A 21,083-nucleotide genomic window follows, 5' to 3' on the forward strand; every position below is an offset into this window, starting at 1 on the left:
CTTGAGCACTAGGAAAAACATGGAAGCATAAAAGTGATCATTGCTACACAGCATATTCAAAAATCTTCTGTGTCTCTCCCTTGTTACACTAAATGCCTAAGAATGCACTTGGACTGAATTTTCCATTGTTCATTTCAAAACTACGGACCTTTAATTTGATAAGCAGCTTTGTTTCTATCAACTCATTCGTAAAAAACACCATCAAGCTTGTGCTCTTAAATATATATATGTATATATAAAAACATACAAAAAGTACAAGATAAATCACATTAAGAAACTTTTACAGTGTAATTGTCCTGATTATTTTATTCTTGAGGGCCAATTTTTTTTTTTTTTTGTGCACAGAATCTCAATGTGACTGTTGTTCCAGAATTCAGCATAGTGCCACTGCACAGAATTCACCTTTCTGTGCAGTCCATTAAAAAACAAAACCCCAAAAAACAACACACACCACAGGACAAAACATTCTTCTTAAATCAAATTCTATTTGTGAATTCAGCAAAATAATTTCTATAAAATAAAACAGCAAAATATTTAAATAGTATAGGGTGGGCTGTATCTGTTTTGCAGGGGTATTTGGTTTTTAGACAGGTTCCAAAAAAATTACACACATTCAAGTTACCAATTTTCATTTAAATACAGTATTTACTGATGCGGTTCTTTAAGTCTTTAAACAAATGTTTATTCTGGAATAGAGATACCTCAGAATTGTACTTGACTAACCAGTAGTTTCTTTTATATTTAAACCCTGCTTCTAATGTTAAGATTTTCTGTATAATGGATAAAGAGCTAAGACAATTCTCGCTTTCAAGTAGAACTGTGAACGAGCAGAAAACCAGCAAGTTAACTTGGTGCAGTGGCACTCACAAGTACTCTGTGATTTTGTTGACTTCCACTTCACTGGGATGCAGTAGAAGGAAAGTGTTAGAAGTTTATCTAATAAGCTCTACCAAAGAAACAAAACAAGCACACCAAATACAGTCTATTATGCTCCAGGCATCCTGGCATAGCAAATTTTTGCATATTTGTTTTAAATCTTTTAAATTCCTATTACTGAAAACTAAGTGTTCTTTATCCCACCCAGAGAGAGAACTGTCAAACATCAGATGTGAGGAACATATGTGAAACTGAAAACCACTTGTTTGTCACATTTTCCCTCCCCATTTTATAGTCTAGGTGTAAGAAGAAAAAGTTCTGAGCAATACAGTTGTCACATTGGGACAACTGCTCTCACGCTTGTTTTTTTTTTTTTTTTATTCCCCTCATTGGCTACACTAACTTGGTGTGAAGCCATGCTAAATGTTACAGCATAACTATAGCTTCAAAGTGATTAACCTAATACCAGAATGAAAAAGGCAATGAAAAAAGATCTAGAAACAATGTTACATCACCAATTTTCCACATCAACCAAATAATTAAAAGGTTACCAGCCATTACGTTGCTCATAGTAAAATCGACTCCAGTGGCAAAGAATTAACATGAAACTATTTTTGTGGTTGACATGGATAGGCTTTTTCGTAAAGGAGTTGATCCAACTGCCATGAGGCAGGCAACACTGGTTGCAGAGCGCAGCAGATATATCAAGAAATTATTTTTTTGTTTTTGTAGATCTGTGAGTCTCATCCAGACAAAAAAAAATGTTTCTTGCTCAAGAATTAACAGTCAAACATTAATATACTATATACACCTTTGCCATTTACACATTAGCATCAGGCCATTTATTACAAAACACTATACACTTTCCACTGCAGGCGGGTTATATATTGACAGCAATTTTCTGCAGATAAGACAGTGAATAGACTCTCCACTCCATGTTGATTAGGAATAGTTTTTCTAGTTTTAAATATTAGCCAGACACAGAGAAAAGTTGGACTGTAAGGCCTGGGTGCACAGTCTTGATGGAGCAAGTTAATTGATTATGTGCATTTCACTAATCTTTTGTCTGAGGCGGGGAAACTTCTTCACTGCCTTCGTAGTTTTCTTGTGCTCGTTGGCCAGTTCGCTGAGGGTTGTTCATATGATGTGCTGCCGGGCCCGTATATGGCTGTCCATGCACGTGGTTATTCTGCAACAAAGCACACACATTTCAAAGGGATTTAACCCTGTGGGCTGTCTCCTGACTCCCCGCTTTCTCCCTTTCCACTCAGACCACCAGGAAGTATCCTCAAGCACACCAACTTCTCATGTACCTACATAATATGAACACACATCCCAGCTGCTTCATTCCTCTGATTCACACCTTTCACTTACCTCCCCGATTTACACACAAGGGAAACAAACTTTCAACTTGTAAAGATAAAAGGATCAGTTGAAACAGTAATCTCAACTTTTGAATCACAAACAGTTACATGCAAAGCAAAAGCAGCAAGAAAGGAAAAAAGGAGACCAAGAGAGGTTGCCTAAGTGCTGCGACATTACACTGTGCACAGATTTTATTAACAGATTCAACCAGCTTGACTTTTTCCCCTAAAACGATGAAAAAAGCAAACCTGTGTTTATGCAGCACACTTTAATTTTTAAGGGGGAAACTTCAATGTTATAGAACTGAATGAAATCTAGACCAGCAGCTTTCTGCAAATGCTCTGCCCCAACTGAAAAAGTCACACACAGATCTGGCAAACAAAACTACCTCATTTATCTACTGTTTTGCAGAGTTTGTGGAGAAACCAAGAGTACGAGGATTGGGTGTGTGTTAGTGAGAAATGCTATCTCTTGCAAGAAAGTGAACACATGACAAGGGCAATGGTGAGGTTACGGAATGTGTCTGAACTCGGGAGCTCAGGAAGGAGTGGGAAAATCTGCATGACTTACCAACTGCTCTGCTGAGAACATCAAGTAAGGAAAGCAAGATGGAGGGGAAAATGGATTTGGGCAGGAAAGGAAATTAAATTAGCAGATTTGGAATATACAAAATGAATTGGAACAAAATATGGCAACTAAGTGAGGGATCCAATAATTTAGTCAATTCAATAAGAAGACCCTGGTTATGATTTCTTCCAGATCTGGCTTTCCACGGGAAAGTATTAACAAAGCAACCATTTAACAGAAAAACAGATTTGGATTTTATATGTACTTCAGATTTAGAGATCACTGTTCATAGCACAAGTTACATGGCCACAAAGCCATCTGCTTTTTTTCCCAAAAGCCTTCCACTTATCCAAATTCAGGCCTTGAGACTTGATCTTATATTTGAAAACAAGAAAGCAGCTCACAAAATATTATCAATGTCAATAAATACAGCAGAATCAAATTCAGTATGCACTAGGCTGTGATTACATCAATCTCTCTGCTCTTTCTGTGGATGATTAATCCCTGAGCTGATAAAATTCTCATCTGAAGCTCTGATGGTGAAACTGCTCCTGCTTGAAATGGAGGTGCACCTTTATTCCTCTAAATATGGTATTTGACATATAACATGCTTCTGGCTAAATACCTATAATTTAAGTCACCATAAATGCTAAAAAAAAGCAAACCTGAAACTGAATAAATAGTTCAACTCAGAGCTTTTACCTGTTGATACTGGGAACCAGGTGAATGGGGATACAGTGGTGCATCTTCAGGTGGAGAAGACTCATGTTCATCTGGGGCATCAGGATCATCTGGTTCCTGAAGTTTGAAACAGCCCATTTAATTTACTTCTTGAAAACATATTACAATTATTCTAACCCAAACCAATCCTGTGTGCAAATGATTGTTTCAGACATGCTAGAGTCATGTTTCAGACATTCAGAAAAAAATTCCACCCTATCCTGTCACCTATAGCTTGTACTGTACTAAATAAAAAGTCCCTCTCTCAATGTATTACTGGAAATACAGACCCATTCATAATCTACTTCAAATGGTCAATTCAATTTTATACTGCTAATTCTCTAAGTGACAGATGTCTACAGGAACAGTAATAAAAACTAAAAAATAAAAATATAAATCCATTCTTATAAAGTACATATGAAATGTGTTACCTCTTAAATGAGCGGAGACTGTTGCTAAGGTTAATTATTTACGGAAGCACTTTACTCAGTTTCTTAATTGAAAGTCAAATTAATTCTTTACCTCCTCTGGGCAGAGCTCACAAGCCTTTGCAAGAGTCATCCTAGCACTGTGTGACCTCTCTAGGAAGTAGCCATTTGATGTTTCATTGCTCTGTATTGGTGGAGACCAATTATTGTAGGTGTACTGGGGATTGCCAGTGTATGGTCTACGCTCCAGCTCGTCTCCAAGCCATTCCACTGCCCAGGTCCATTTTCTCTTCAAATCTCCATTGCTCTGTGGATGGAAAATGAACAATTCACAATTACTTCCTCTGCTCTTGAAAACAGAAGTATTTTTCCTTTCCTACACATCAGCTGCCAGAGACCACCAACCTATCTGCTGCTGTTTAAAGGAGTCGCAAATATCCTTTTTTTCCCTAAGAAAATTTCAAATTTGAAATGAAGTCTGCAGATTTGCAGCTGCATTGCAGCTGCAAATGAGTGTGAATTTAATCAAATTGCCTTCAATCCCTTATAATGACCTTCTCATACAGAAGGTTCAAATGAGTTGTCCCTGGAAGTTGTAATTTAATTGAGGCATTAAAAACTGAATAATGGTGGGGTTTGAGTTTTCTTTAAACACAGAAATGGAAAAAAAGTAGCAAGAAACAGAATAAAAGGATCACCTGAAGGATCTGGTAAGCTACAGGGCAGTTGCTGAAGAGAGCTACCATGCACTTTATACACTGGTAAGCTCTTTTCTGATAATGATTCTTCGAGCGCTGAATGGTGTCAAAGAGTCCATCCCTGTCATCTGGGATTCCCTTAAGTGCATTGTGAATCCTAGGAAAAAACAAACCAAAACCACAATAAAACTTTAAATGTTAAAGAGTTTTAGCATTTGAATTAAGGCTCTATATACAATACCATTACAAAAGGGACAGCTGATGTTCTGACTTCTGGTGTTAGTCAAGAGGGCTTTTTTTAAAATCAGAAAATTAACCTGACATGTCATATATATAATTTAGTTTAAAAATTACCAAACATGCTAAAAATATAACTGAATAAGATATATAAAAAATGTAAGAATGATTAATTCTAGTCACAGTAATCAACTTTAACAGTTCAATTTTATTACTGAAGTATCTACTGCATTTACAAATCAGCCTTGTTAACCCAGCAGGTCCTTACAGAACTGGAACAGTTAAATCCTCAACAGAATGGTTACTTACACTCAGTTGTGCTTCTCAAAGACACCCTTTTACAGGCAGCTCTTCAGAAGGGGAATGAGTGGACATATCTGTGCATGGGACAGGGGACTCGGGCATTCCCTGGAACTAAGCCCAGTTTCTGTGCCTTCTGCTCTTGAACAAGGCACAGGAATTAACTTGCTACCCTGAAAATGTGCAAAAACTGAGAACTGACATACTTTTGGCTTTGAAAAAAAGTCAAGAGGGGGCACAGAACCCACACTGGTGTCTCAAAGACCTACACTCATGGCAGGGAAAGAACTGCCCTCTTTCCTCACAGCCCTGGCAGCTGTCAGCCCAGGCTCCATCTGTAAAGCAATGATGAGCTTTACTTCAGTTAATTTAATTTAATGGCACTTGCACCATTCCAAACTTGGCACTTGAACCTGTCAAATCAAGAGAAATTTAAGAGAGTGGGTCTGATGCCAAGGGCCAGCAGCAATGATCTTGCAGTACCAGAGGACAAGTTGCTCCGAGGGTCAGATCAGACTCATTTTCCAGGAGTTACAAGACACCATTTACAATGGACAATTTCACTATTTTGCGGCGGTTTGTTGGGTTTTGGGATTTTTTTTTTTTCCAGAAGACAAGACAAATATCACTAAAACTCTCTGATTATTACAGCAAAACCAAGAACAGGACAGAGACAAGTACTTCAAGCTATGGCCAGAAGTGGCAGCAAGAAGTAGTGGATGACTGGAGCTGGCCATTTAATACCCTCTGTGGAAGCCTAGCACAATTCCATGGAGCAGTGCTGCTCCTGACACTGCAATAGAACATGGAGTGATGTACTTCTCCAGGGAAGCCACACCACAGCATTCTACCTCTCCTTCATACCCTGCTGTTCCAAATACAGCATTATCCCCAACAACCACTTCCATGATTTCTCACCTGCTGTTCAACCCTAAAAATCCATTGTTTTACATCATATCTATTAAAGTGTGCCTATCCTCCAGCATTCTGTGGACTTACTTTATGGAATTATTTGTTTATCAAGAAGATACTATAAGCTAACTGCATTATATATGCATAGCAATCCCATAAAGAAAACTACCAAATCCCTACAAGTCAGTCATCATATTTTGGAGTGTGGTTAAGCCAGACCAGCATCTCCTTTGAGCCCCTCCTAAAGTAAGCCCAGGCAACTGGTAACATTCTAAATGAGCAGTCTGCTTCCACAGCCAAGGACGAGTCCACTCCCATACCCAACAAGTGTGCTCTCACTGAAAGTATTTGAAATGTCCTATAAGACACAGTTGGAAATGATTCAGTAAATCCCATACTACCTAAAACTGCTTATTATGAAACAGTGACATTTTAAAACACTGACAGGTAGCACATTCATGACATTTGTGTCATCTCACCTACTTTTATATTAAACTTCTGAAAAACGGACTGTTTTCAGAAATAGTATTTGCAGTAATTAAACATTTTAATAACTTTTCAAAAGCTTTATTCTGTAAACTTATAAAAATTAGGTTTTCAACTGGATTAATATGTAATATGCTGAGTTACAATTCTCTTGAAATGTGATCATATGGAGAATATCTAAATGTGAAATATTATTTTCTCCCACATTCACACTTCATGTGTGTCTTGGTACCACTCCCACATCTGATGTGCTCCTGAGCAAGGCCAGGCTGTCACTGACCCACCTCAGGGGGATGTTTCTATGAATCAATCTGAGCACTGCACAGGGAAGTTTAACCTGAACAGCACATTCTCTTGTATGTGAGAAATCTTGGCTTTATAGCAAACTTCTCTATAGTAAGGAATATGAAAAATTGTACTTACCTTAAAATTTCAAATAAAACCACAGAAAATCGCTTTATTTGTGAATTTTGATTTAATACCTATTTAAAACTAACCGATTGAAAGGATTAGCAACAGAACCACTGGAAAAACAATCTGTACAGAACAATATTGAATTATAAAAGGACAGGCAAATACTGACCTGTGAGTTTGCCAAGAGTCCTCAATTAACAGGATTTGCAGAAGCAGATCCAAATAAGGTCGAAGCTCGTATGTATATGAATATGCAACCTAAAAAGTGAAAATGCAGAGAACACAAGAAAGCATTCCTTGAGGCAGGTAGCTTACACAGTGAAGTACAAGAGCACAATTTATTTGAAGTTTACTGTAATTCAAAGGATACTTCTAGATACAATACTTCTTTTCTAGAAAGTGTTGGTTGTGTCAGGAATTTTACAGGTTGCAATTTAATTTGATTTGTTTTTAAATACAGTAGGTTCTGTAAAGGAAAAAAATGTCTCTTTTGGATTTTCTGACACAGTTGATTTGAAGCTCCAAGCATGATAAGCTGAAGACAGTACCTTAAAAAATACCTTTAGAAAAGAAAAATTTTAAAATGGCAATTTTCATTGATATTGCTACTTTTAGGTAATATGTACAAAGGTTGTCTTCACAGGTTATCCTAAAATCTAAAATATATGGGTAGCAAAATATCAAGACAGTGATTTTTATTATGATTCTTTCAAGTGTCATGTCAAACAAAGGGACATAGAAAAATGTGATGCTACATTAAAAAAAATGTGCAAATATAAAGATGGGCTAACAGAAATAAAGGATTTTATTTGGAGTGGAGAAGTGTAACTGACCTTACAGAGATTACAATGGAAATATAAGACAGTATCAAAGATTCTTTGCTGAGTCTGAAGCCAAATATGTTCTGCAGACTTGTAAAAAAACCTTACTTAACAAACATACTTGAAATAAATACAAGTGAGATCTAAGGAAATTATTCAGACTGCCCATGTCATCTACGAATCTCTTTTATGGATAATGACAAAAAGCTTTAGCAGATGCTCTTGAAATTCACAAAGACCACCTCAGTCTACTTTCCACCCTTAACACATCATTCCTGACTTGTTAAAGGTTGATTGCTTCCCTAAATTCATAAAGCTCTTCCCACAGTGCTCCAACGTGACATACAGACCTAAGACTGTAAATACTGACAGAGGATGCCATTTTGAGGAAATTTATTTATCAAGCAACCCTTCAGTATTTAATACAACATTCTTACATTTAAATGCAGAATCATTCATATTTTTATTCCCATCTCTCTCCTAGCTTTGTATTTTTACCTGCCAAAGTAGTTCACTGAGGACTGTGGAAGAGAACTGAGGATTCTCCCAACAGCAGAAACGAAGCAACTTGATGGTCTCTTCAGAGTTGCTGCAATCTTCAATAATTTTCTTTACGTAACTAGTTCTCACAAACAGAATGTCTGCCACGTTCTGCTGAAGTGCCATTATAGGTTGAGATAAATTAGGATCACCATAAGGGTTGGCAAGTGGGGGATTACCTGGAACAAACAGTTATTACAGATTAAAAGGTGCTGAAGTACCTTCAGTGTAGACTCCAAAATACAAACTGGTGTAACTCATCAAAAAACACAGATGGAGAAAAAACACAAACCCTCCCTTAACAGCTGATTTTCTTTGAAAAAAAATAGTATGAAAGAACTAATTTTTATGTTTGTGAAGCTTGACACTTGCTGCCTGAGAGAGCTACTTCTCCCTCTCTGATAAGAATATGCAGTGACAATCAAAGCAGAACAGCTGGAGACATATTCACATGCAAGAGGAGAATTCACTGAGATTTCTCAGAGAAATCCTCTCATCTCCTGCATTTATCTACTTCACTGCTTGTGTAACACAGCCCAAGCCATATTTTAAGGACATAATGTCTGTTTACTTCACAAGACAATGCAAAAGTGTTCAGAGGAATATCTACATTAGAACAGTCCCATTTGAATCTCTGGAGTGTAGAGAATAAATATACTTTTGCAATTAATGTATCTTATTTAGTCAGCTTCATTTTGTGTAGTGAAAGAATGTTGATTTGCTCCTGATGTTTCTAAATTTAGCAGTGTTTTGAGTTATTGTCTGAAGATGCCCAGAAGACTAGGGAAAGCTTTTCTAGTTTCATAAGCTGAAGCAAAAAAATTACTTCATTATGCAAACAGTAATCATAATTAGTAGTCAAAGTAAAGTTAATATAAATAATATTTTTAGTACAATATTATGAATAAATTGAATATACAACTATTTTTCACAGGCAGACTACCTTTTCAGTTTAAGCTTCAAGTAATGCACTGGAAAAAACCCAACCAAAATTGCCACATGATTCTGAAGCTTATTACAGCACAGTAAAATTTTCAGTTCATTAATCTCACCACAGCACAGTCTAGCCTATTGACTTTATAGCCTGACACATCAAGCTGTAATGAGTTTCCCATTAAATAGCTTCTCTACAGATTTCTAATTAGGTTTTCTAAAATATGCTTAGCAGAACGTGTACAGATACAGGCTATAAAGTCCACATGGCCCAATATCCTGTCACCATTCCTCAAAAATAACTGCACTCTATTCAGCTATTGGAAATGTTAATGATTTACACTGTGGTTAATCAATTTCTAACTGATTCTTTATCTTTTATAAACTGAAGCATTGGCTTCTGTTTGCTGTCTTGAGTGTCAATGTGCATCAGATCATATTCAAGAGCTACTCAAAACAATGCAACATCTCTTCAGTGCTAAGCACTATCAGTTATCTCAAAACCTGCTGTGGTGCTTTTCTTGTACAGATTATTTCTGTAGTCTATTTTTCATTGCCTACTTAGGATAAGAACATCTTTGGACAACTCTTGACAATGGGCTTAAACTATTCCAAAAGCATTACTATTTTGTAATGAACAGCCTCCTACTTTACTAATTATTTCCCTGTATTTTTAAGCAATAAGACTAGCAGCATAAAATACAGAACAGATTTCTGTTTTGGTCTTTTTAGTATAACAAATCAGTTTTGCTTACAACAAACAGATTTGTTTCTTTAAATGAAAGGAGCTGCTAAACATAAAAGGAAAACATTTTTCCAGCTGATCCACTTTATAAATAATAGCTAAACATGCATAAAAAGACATTTACTGGTTTAGTCAATGGATCTAAAGCAAACTTAAGATTCACTGTACCATTGATAGAAGACTGCATCCGCGATGAGACGTTGCAGCAGCGGATCAGCTGTGACACCACGGTGTACAGCTTCCCCAGCTCAGCATACTGGTACTTAATTGGAGGGCCTGGACCTTCATCCAGAGCCACAAGCATGAAGGTTGCAGGAACATTTAGTTTCAGAAGTTGTGTCTTCTCTGCTACACCTTTATGGGGCAGGGAGGGGAAAAAAAAAATCTTGTTTCTGGCACTGAAAATAGTTCTAAAATTTTTTAAAAGAAAAATAACAAGAGTTTACATGACTTGCAACTTTTTAGTTCTTGGGTTCTATTAAACCCTCATTTATACCTTCTGGGGGAAAAAAAAATCAAATCAATAAAGATGCACAAGAAAATTATATACAGCTGAAAAATCACATTGAAGGAGAGTTGTAAATTACTACCATTTCTTCACAGCACTCATTAGCACTTAAGCAACACACAAGTAGCATCTGTGTTAATAGTAAAACCTCAGAGAAGTCTTTTGGACAATAAATTAATCCTTTTATTGTGAGGCCCAGAATAGGAAAAACAACCCCCACAGTGTATTTTGTTTTTTTCTATCATGTCCTAGATACATCAATCACACACTTGAGACATTTTTAAACTGTGTCACACGAGGTAATAAATGTAAATTAAGTGACAAAATACATAAGAAAACCTCCAAAACCCCAACTAACCAAAAAATCCAAACCTACACCTGGTTTTACTGCAAGAATACCATGCACATAATACACAAGTACTCACCAGGAAATTCACTATATCCCTTCTTGCATTATGTTTCTTATTTTGCTTAAAAGTAATGATTTTTCATACATTTCCAAGTCTTTCTTATTCTAAAATACAATTGGGCCTTACCTTCCATTTTTCTGATAAGGAGGAGTGTAAGTGGTTTTTTAAAGGCATTTTTTCTGATTATGCTAGATAGTTTTGTAGTTGCATCCTCTGTAGAACTGACCTCTCACTTGCTTTGATGTGAACAATCTACTATTTGATTTCTCAAAATGTCAGACAATTTAATCTTTTCCACAGAATGCAGGAATGATGTTATTGTGGTTTTTGCTGAATGGACTCTACACTCATACAGAAGCCTTCAGGTAACAGTAGTGAGACAAGAACAACTGCTTATTGTATTAGTATTTTCAGTTTATCTCTGCAGGGTAGATTGTGATAATGATCAGACTCACAAATAAAATTATATTTTCCTATCTGGTCTCTGAGTGCTCTCCCACTCAAGAGGCCTGAACTACACTGACTATGAAAAGCTAGTGAAGAAGAAAAGAGAAGTTGGAGTAGAAGAACTGCATCTCTCTTCTCTGCTATGACACTAATTCTACTCCAGTTCATGACAGAAACCTGCCAGAAAATGCTTTGGTAGGCAAAGTATATGAAAGCAACAGACATTACAGTTGTAATTAAATTAACACAATTGTCTAGATTAATTTTAGAGATAGGAAATTAAATTCCTTTAAAATTGTCTACTTCCTGCATGAGCTGATAAACAGCAACACTCAAGTATTTTATAAAATTGCACCCCCACCCTCTCTCAGCAGGACACTGTTTTACAGCTCCAAGCTTCTCATGTTTATCTTCCTTGGATGATAGGGAGACTGAAGCCCCAAACTCCAAAGAGGAGGAACACAGATGCTAGGGAGCATTTATATGACATATAACTATAACAATCTGCCTAAGGATGGAAAACTGGATCCTCCTGCTGTTATCTCTGTAACTGGATCATCAATAAAGCCCCAGTTTATTAGAGTGTTGTCAGTAAAAGCAATTTGCTTACCTAGGTTGGCATACATCACAAACAGATTGAAATACTGCTGCAAGTGGCGCCCGTGCTCGGATACCTCCCTTCTCAGAAGATTCAGTACCGCCCTCAGTAAGTGATCACTTAAACTTAAGTTATCATAAGCCTACAGAAAGAAACAAGTTCTACTGTTAGTGGCTGAATCTAGCATATCTTGATTTAGTTTCTACTTTTTACTATGACAGAAAACAGAACTGGTTAAAAGGTATGGGATTTATACAAGCTCCAAAGTACCAGCAGCTGGTCAGTCTTGAGTATCTCATGCAGACAAAAAGACACAGACAGGGAGTAAAACTCCCATCACTCAATACTGTGTAAGTCCAAGAAATTATAGCTACAGAAACTTTTAACTGGGATTTTTTTCCAATAGCAGATAGGCCTAAATACTCAAGAAACCCACATGCGATTCCACTATTAGCTTTATAGACTAAGACAACCAAATCACCTCTACAGGTATATCTCAAATGCCTCGTAATACAGAACCCTTCCTAAGCCTATGGAGCTTCAACTTAATTCTTAATGAATTCTTTTACTGGACACAGTAGTGAAAACATTCTGAGAAGATAAATAGGACCACGTAAGCAAAATGAGACATTAAAACATGACAAAGCAAAGGCTCAAAAAAGTTGATCTTTTTAACACTGTTATCACAAGTATCACAATAAGATGTAGGGTTTTTTTTGTTTGTGTTTAAAATCAGGCAATTCACTCTCTGCTCCTACACTAAGTTACAATTTTTGACAATTTCACTGTTGCAAGATACATGGGATTAAAACTTAGGGAACTCTTGCAGGTTTTCAGGTTAGTGTGTTTATTTGTTAGTGGGGTTTGCTTGTTTTACAGTTCTAAATAAATACAAGGGTTCACTTCCCCAGATGCTACTTCACTAAAATTGCCTCTGTTTTTTTTTTGCAGATTTCACACTCCCAGCTCAAAGCTCTCACTGAGCCTTCACAGATTTTATGAGGGGAACTGAAACTGAACTCTCTGACAGCAACTCTAACTTGTTGAGTTACATCCTGTTTCGTAGTGCAAATGGGCTGCACAGCTTTCCAACCAACACTGATGCATCTGCTCCAGAGTTTACTTTACATTAAATGCTTATAATGAAGAAGTAAGAATAAATTTCAAAAGCTTTTCATTAGAAAATTAAATACCTGACTGGAAGGTCCAGGAGAGGCAAAAGGTGATTGACATGGTCCATCTTGCAATGAAAAATGTGCAATAAATACTATAAGTTTTGCAAATGCACCCCTCACTTCTGCACTGGGGCATTCCAGGAGATACTCAGAGAAGCGGTTTGAAACATTAAAAAGGACATTGTGTGCAAACCAAAAACGTACATTCTTGCTGTGACGGAGCAGGATGCACAGGGCATCATACCTGAAACAGGAGATGGCACAGTTATGACCAAATACAGACATTAGTGAATTCTGGCAGACATGTGCTTTTGCAGAGTTTTAAGAAAATACGTGTTAAAGGTGATCCCCGAACATTTTTGTTTACCACAATTATTCTGATCAGATAATCTGTAGTTCCTATAGTGATACTCTTATGAGCAATCAGAAATGGAAGATATCCTTCAATTAAAGACCTAACACTTAACTGTAGCATTTTACTTCTATCACCTCTAAGAATTAAGACAGCATTACACCCCCTAACTACTCCTCAAAGCAGGTCCTATTTTGACAGCCACCATTGTCTCTGTACTGGAACTGGGGGAGAGGGTGAGCAGCAGAGAACACAGGTGGATGTCATAAGCTGGGTATACAACACACAACTAAACATGTAACCTAACAAGAATTTATAGTCTCATTTAGATATCTTAAAAAACCCCACAAAAAGAAAAATCAATACCCAAATACTAAATATCTGTTTCAGAGAGGGCCTTGCACTACTCTGTCCTTTCAGCAGGAATATTTGATCTCTTCTTGATTTCTTAAATTAAAAGGAGTAACTTAAGCTACTCTGGAAGTTGCTGCTGGGGGTATGAATTTGCAATTATTACACAACTACTTACTAGTAGCTGGTAAATTACTGGCCATGAATACCAGATTTCCTCTCCAATTTGACCAGTAGTAACCCACACTCCTCTCCCCAGCAGAGAATAACCCAGCTGAAGGACTAAAACGAGTAAGATGGGACTGTTTGTTACAGTGTGGATTTGAATCACAGGCCCCATAGCAATGTACATAAAGTACTCTGCCAACAGTGTCTCAAAGACTATTATACATGTTTCACAAACAGAATTTAAATATAAGCTGCAATAATGCCTTGTAAAGAGCTTTGTTTAAAACTACTAAAACAATGTAAAAACCATTCTGAATCTGTCAGAAGACATAACTTGTTAGTTCTGTGCTAGTGACAGCTTCCATTCTTTTATTCTTTTTAAAAGACCAAGTTAAGCTCTGTTTGAAAATTAAATTTGAAGCTATTCAGATCAGCAGGATATTTCAAAGCTCAAATTCTTCCCAGTATTTTATATTCAAATTTTCCCCCCTTCTCACATGCTCCTTCACCATGTATCTAAATGGGATCTTTTAACAGACATCAAACTTCCAAAATCGTAATTGTTGTTAAAAGACAAAATACCAATCACTAGCAGGGCCACGGACTATTTTCTTTGTATGAAATCCTGTGGTGAAGAGAAATCTAGCAGCAAGCTGAATACTAATCATAGTTATTTCTTCTGCTTCAGGCAACAGATGATCTTGTCCTAAAGAAAAATCAGAATACTCACATGTAGACAAAGTAAAAGCAATTTTTAATAATTTAATTGATTTCAGATTACTGTTTTGTCTGATATGGTGTTCCAATTTTAGAAGAAACTTGATCAAAACAGCCTCTAGCTTCTGTAATGTATCATTAGAAAATGTAAGCTGTAACACAGGTACCTGGAGGCTAACATATTTCTTTTACAAATTCAGCATCTCACCTTTGAGAACTGTTTTTAACAAAAGAGCCCTCAAACTTGAGTATTTTAACTTGCTTTAGTACAGCAACTGAGTAATAGCTGACAGTTCATCAAAGTATTTTTTGCTAAATATTCTGACAAGTTACCACTGATGAACAACTCAACAAAAGGTGTTTAACTGCAGGAGGACAGGAGTACTCAAAGCAGGACACACCAAATTTTCACTGGCTAGATAAATCCCTGGCCACACAAACCAAAACTCTTCTTGTGAAAAATGAATCCATAATTATCACATTACCATACTAACCTGGAGGAGGGTTTAGGTAGACACTATTACAAGTAAGCAACTTCTTGATGAACTGGAAATATTCCAGGCTGTACTGCATCCGATTGTGCATGAACTGCACGTTCTGCTTGCGCACGCTTCGCTCGATGGCTGAGGGCATTTTAATCTGGTGGGGTTTAGTGGTGATAGTGATTTCTGAAATATATTTTATTAGTTCATTGTCCTTGTCTATCGTGTCCATGCGTTCATAAAAAAGAATGTAAGCATTCCACCACCTCTTCTGGCGCCTGTAGGACATTCGCTTCATCATGTGATCAAACACTTCGCCCATGTACTCTCCCCCAAAACACTGATTTTTCATCTCTTCATCGTCATCCATTTTACACTCTGTCACATCTCCATCATCAAATTTGTACCACCGGTTCTTCTCACCATCTCCACCATTCCTCTGGATAATGTAAGAGTAGTAATGTCCGCCACTGGCCTGGCCGCTGTGCACGAGTACACCCACAAGTCTGTATTTTGTGCTTCCAGAGTGTTCATTTTCTGACTGCTCATTTTGTATTATCTGATTTTCAGGATTCACATCATCCCCTTCCAATTTTGCTACACCTGCCACTGTGTAAGGTTCCATATCCAGTTCTCGTGGAAATTCAAAATAATCATTGAATTTGATTGCACATTCCCTTTCCCAGTCATAATCAAATCGTTTTAACTGGATCGCAAGAACTGGAGGCAACTTCTTAATCAACAAGCGTTTGACTGTATCCACCTAAAAAAGGACATGAACAGTTACCAGCTCTCAAATTTCCATTCATATACTCTCACCAAATACCAAACTGAGTAATGAAAGGATGACTTTTCTCCTCAAACATGAACTAAGACTGAACCTAGTACAGCTGTAACCTCACAGCTGTACACAAATTAAAAATATAAGGAATCATTACCTTTTTGTTGCATTTTTCACAATGATATGCATTTGCACCTTCCAATAAATCTCCTTTGACATACTGCTCCAAAGAATCAAGAAGGTTTTGGTGATTCCTTATATCTACATTCAGAGTTGTGAAGGATTCCTCACACTCGTACCTAGCAATGAACAGGTAAATGTGTGAGAAAGGTAGGAATGTGTTCAACTTTTTATGTTTCACATGTGCTACAGTGTGTAAGCAGTAAAAGAACTGAACTCTTTTTTACTGCAGTTTTCCTACAGTTACATTAGAGTATCTGTACACTGTATTTTTACAAAACTCAGACTGATAAACACAAATACTGTATCACACCTAAAGACAATAGTTCAAAACAGATGCCAATTCAGCAAAAAAAACCAAACAAAAAGCCTTTTTATGTTCTATCTAAAAAACCCTGAACCACCATCTTCATAAAACCTCTTTGAATGTTTAAGACTGGCTTTGACACTGTTCTAAATATAACCTACAAACAAATCTCTAGCAATGTACTAGTAATGCTTGAGAGACAACCAGTTGAAATATCCTGGAAGCAACTTTTTGTTTTTAAAGATAAAGAAGTGATGAATAAATTTAAAAAGCCACATCTATTCCAGTGTAACCCTGAAGGGCTTGTTTCCCTGATATGCAATCAAGCATTCAAAGGCTGAATAAATAAATATTTAGAAACACTTCAACCAACAGCAATATTCATTCATCCAATAAATAGCTTACAAAAAAATATAGAAAGGCTGTTAATTTGCCATACACAAATCCACAGTTTAGTTACTATCAGTTTTCTCTTCCCTAAACTACACTCTCTTCCCTAAACTACCTTTTTGTTAATAAGTAACATTATGCAAATCCAGTAGAGTTCAAAAAACACAGAAATATTTCAGGATAATACATAATATCAGGAATGAATGGTAACTCACATTGCTTCTGGTCTGGATCTGCCATTTAATTACCCATTGCATATAAGCTGAAATCAGTGCTACCATTTTACCTTGCAGTATTTCAACTCACTTTTAGTCACTCACTGCAACCTATGAAACCTAAGATGTTCACTTTACAAATTATTCTTATTCATACATTAGGTCAATTGAAGTTGAAAGATTACCACAATAAAATCCATTTGTATCATTTTTCCAGTATTTTAATTGCTAAATGAAGGCTAAAGAAAATGGTTAGCTTTCAAAATAAAAAGAATTTGCCATGGCAATGTACAGAGATATGTACTGTTAAAGAATCACACATGACCTGAACAGTAAGAAGGCCAACTGATAGCGACACAAGTAAACAGAAATAAAAAAAAGCCGAATGCTAAAAACCCTAAGTTCATCATTAAGCCATCCTGAATTTTGCATGTAACTTTAACCATCCATCATAAAAAGATAAATTAAAAAGTCTGGGGAATTACAACTTTACAATACCGAGTTCTACTCCTTCATTAATAACCATCATTGAAACAGTGAGCTACAGATTTGCAGTCTGATTTGGCATGGGTGGTTTCTTACATGCCTTCTACAAAACTGAATTTCAGTATTCACATTTAAAGCTAACTACAAATACAGCAGAAGTAGATAAACTTTCTATACCACTGACCTTAATTACAAGTTACATGGTGAGTATGAACAGTTTTACTCATTGGAACTGAAGATTCCTACTTGGCTCAGCTCTAAACACACATTATGGAAAACCAAAGACAGCAACAATTGTTGCCCAGGTATTAAAATTTTCTACATTACATTTGGTCCCTGCAATTGTTTTCACTTTTAATATGAAAAAGCATAATATTTTCCTGCCTTGATCAATACACAATACTTCACATACAATCTGTGAAGTGGAAACAATAATGATTAAGTACTTCAAGGTACTTGCAAACAAATGAATGTTCAGCTGTAGAAAAAATAAGGTAGCAAAGTCCATTAGCTTAAAAAACCCACACAAAAGTCCCACTCTTGACTCTAATTACTTTTATAAGGACACAAACATGGGTTGTTTTCCTATAAAATAAGATTAAAATCTCCAACACTTACCGATGTGGGCATCCTTGACAAATCTTCTGATCAGCAAAGGACCCTCCTAAAACTTTACTTAACATTGCTGGATGGCCCAAAGCTTTTAAAGCTTCATCTAAACTGTCCACCAACGAATTAAAAAATTCTAAAGCATCGTGTTGTTCACGTAGATTTACAGGTTCACCCCAGAGTCTGAAAATGAAAGCACATTTTGTCAAATATTTTTTGTTTTGTTTGCCAACAATTTCTTTTTGAAAAAAAAAAAATATGATTCAAGCTCCTAACCCCTCCTCCTCAAAGAGCCAAACTACTGGTTTTTGATGTACTATACGACCTGTTGTTCTGTCCCTGACACTTTCTGGTAAGTAAAAACAAGCTGTTGTGTGTAACTTCATACTTAATTCAAAGTCTCGCTATCAAAAACTGCTGAAATTCGAAAGAACTACTCTGCTGGAAACTTTAGTTTATTAACAGACTTCTACAGAATGGTGAAAAGGCAGATAGAGCTGCACAATTTCTGCTAATTTACACTTTACATCATTGCCATTCTACCGTGATCAGTTGTTTTGCACTTCAGTGATCCAGTGAACCAACATCAATACTCAATTTTCTACTTACCTGAACTGTTTCCAAAACCCTCTTGGTACATAGTACTGTAGCCTGGAAGCTGCTAAATGGCCAAAAATTACTTGGAGATGCCTCAAAACTCCAATATTGTACTCTTTTCTATCTTCAGTTTTGCTCAGTGCTGGTTTATCTTCATACTGATGTGGATAACCAAACACGTCATCTCGTGGGTCAACATTGCTCTGAAAAGCAGAAAATTCATGCAATTCACTTCCATATGTAGCTGTCTTAGTAGTTAGTTAGTTTTACCTTTTGTTTAATGTGACAATCTAAGGCATTTCATACTCAGCTGAAAACCCAAATACTGTCTTTGTTTGCATTAACAAAGCTGTGGTGGCTGAAATAAGGGGCAGTGCTTTCCAGCAGAAATGCCTGAGGAGGAATTCTGTAAACCCTGCCACCTGGATCTTGTGAAGTGCCCCTCTGGCAGTGAACCTATTCAAGTATGAAATATTATCATATTTTCCCCAAAGATATCAGTGGAAATCAAAGTGATTGATTAGCAACTGAAATTTACTATAACCTTTTAATTAAAAGAAGTAATTACAATTTAAAGATTAGGTAATTTTATATAATTAAATTTACCTCGTTGTCCTGCTTTTCATCCCCAGACATGTCATCATCTACATCACTGCCTGTGCCTTCTATTGCAAGAATCCCATTCCTGATGGCTGGAATCATGTACAGCTGCTGAATGACAGAATTCATGTAACAAGTGGCACCAGCATTTTTCAGCCCCACAAATCCCTTTGGCGGCCGAGGCCCAACAGGTGGCAGATATTCCCATTCTGTGAGTGCTTCACAAGCTAAGAGGAAACAGCAGAGTGTGGTCAGGGAACTGTTTTGTTATAAAATAAAGAGGACATCAATGTAGTACAAAGGGGCAGTTGCATAAAATTAGTATTAGTCAGTATCATACTGCTATTTAATAAAAAACAATGTTCCATCAGAAAATTTAATTGCTTAACTTAACACAACTTCTATGAAGGACTGTTCTATCTGTAATCTTATGACAACATTTTCTTCTAATGCACAACTAAAGAGTTGGTCAGGCAAAAATTCAGCCTATTTATATATGAAACAGAAGTCTTTCCTCAATACCAGCAAGTTTCTTGACTGAAGAATTCAGCTAAATTAATACAGAATATATAACCAATTTATAAACCTTTCAAAAATTATAATGCTCTCAAAAATTTATAATCCTTCAAAAAATTATAGAATTTCACTTAAGCCTCATTTTTTCTTGCCAGGATAGGAAACAGTTTTAGAAAATGCTATCTACATAACTTGATATATATTTTTTTTTCTCCTGAGTCTTTTCTCTCAGGTCCCTCCAATCTCTCCAAGAACATTTATGATCACCTAAGCTAACCTGTTCTGTCTGTAGTTTTAACACAAAAAAAATCTGATATAAGAGATCATGCATATTTATTTACAAGCAGATTTGGTATATGAATCCCAGAGCATGCACAGCTCATACATTTGTTCTCTCTTCTGACATACCACAGAGATCTGGTGTTCTGCTGCGCTTACCAAACACTTGAATGGAAGGGAATGCCATGAAATCCCCCTAATTGTGAGGTGGTAAGAAATATACTACTTCCCAACATAAAAGGGTGAAGAAAGAAGGATGAGCAGAGGGGAAAACCATAGAGCTGCCCTTTTAATTTATTCATCTGAGATGGAACTTAACAGGAAGAGACTGAAAAACCTCAAGTGACTCACTGACAGCACCATTCAAGCAAGTAGCACTGACACTCTGAGAGGTAGTGGACAATTTCCACTCTTGGATATTATTTTTAGTTGCTTATGGTTTTGCTCAACTCCATGAGTTCAACCATCTGTTAAATCAGAGAATGGTTTGGGTTGGAAGGACCTTTAAAGATCATCTAGTCCAACCCCCTGCCATGGGCCAGGATATCTCCCACTAGACCAGATGGCTCAGGGCCCCATCCAGCCTGGCCTGGAACACTTCTGGGATGAAGCATCCACAACTGGGCAACCTGTTCCTGTGTCTCAGCATTCTCACAGTGAATAATTTCCTCCTTGTGTCCAATCTAAATCTATTCTCAGCTTAAAATCATTGCTTCTTGTAACTACAGGTCCTGCTACAAAACTTTTTCTCCATCTTTCTTACAAGCCATGTTTAAGTAATGAAGGTCACAATAAGGTACCCCTGGAGGCTTCCCTTCTCCAGGCTGAACAACCCCAACTCTCCCAGCCTTTCTCACCATATGAGCTTGGCTT

The 21,083-nt window shown here is 36.7% G+C and overlaps 1 protein-coding gene across 5 annotated transcripts in view; it reads right to left on the bottom strand.

Moving 5' to 3' along the window:
* Positions 1-213: 213 nt before the first annotated feature.
* The window catches only part of USP9X (ubiquitin specific peptidase 9 X-linked), a 96,704-nt gene continuing 75,834 nt past the window's right edge, over positions 214-21,083 (bottom strand). For 3 of the 5 annotated variants that reach the window (XM_041487923.1, XM_041487921.1, XM_041487920.1), the window contains 15 exons: positions 19,422-19,642; positions 18,828-19,018; positions 18,228-18,401; positions 16,189-16,330; positions 15,263-16,013; positions 14,634-14,757; positions 13,199-13,424; positions 12,018-12,147; positions 10,211-10,396; positions 8,323-8,543; positions 7,173-7,261; positions 4,655-4,811; positions 4,051-4,263; positions 3,511-3,606; positions 214-2,065 (listed from right to left, as the gene is read on the bottom strand). In XM_041487923.1, coding sequence (XP_041343857.1) covers positions 1,931-2,065; positions 3,511-3,606; positions 4,051-4,263; positions 4,655-4,811; positions 7,173-7,261; positions 8,323-8,543; positions 10,211-10,396; positions 12,018-12,147; positions 13,199-13,424; positions 14,634-14,757; positions 15,263-16,013; positions 16,189-16,330; positions 18,228-18,401; positions 18,828-19,018; positions 19,422-19,642 — 3,056 coding nt within the window. In that variant the 3' untranslated portion in view covers positions 214-1,930. Of the gene's footprint in view, positions 2,066-2,811; positions 2,823-3,510; positions 3,607-4,050; positions 4,264-4,654; positions 4,812-7,172; positions 7,262-8,322; positions 8,544-10,210; positions 10,397-12,017; positions 12,148-13,198; positions 13,425-14,633; positions 14,758-15,262; positions 16,014-16,188; positions 16,331-18,227; positions 18,402-18,827; positions 19,019-19,421; positions 19,643-21,083 lie in introns of all 5 variants that reach the window. The other 2 variants (XM_041487922.1, XM_041487924.1) reach the window with 2 other exon arrangements.

Source organism: Pyrgilauda ruficollis, unplaced genomic scaffold (assembly GCF_017590135.1).
Source record: "Pyrgilauda ruficollis isolate IOZ18807 unplaced genomic scaffold, ASM1759013v1 scaffold85, whole genome shotgun sequence".
Classification (NCBI taxonomy): Eukaryota; Metazoa; Chordata; class Aves; order Passeriformes; family Passeridae; genus Pyrgilauda; species Pyrgilauda ruficollis.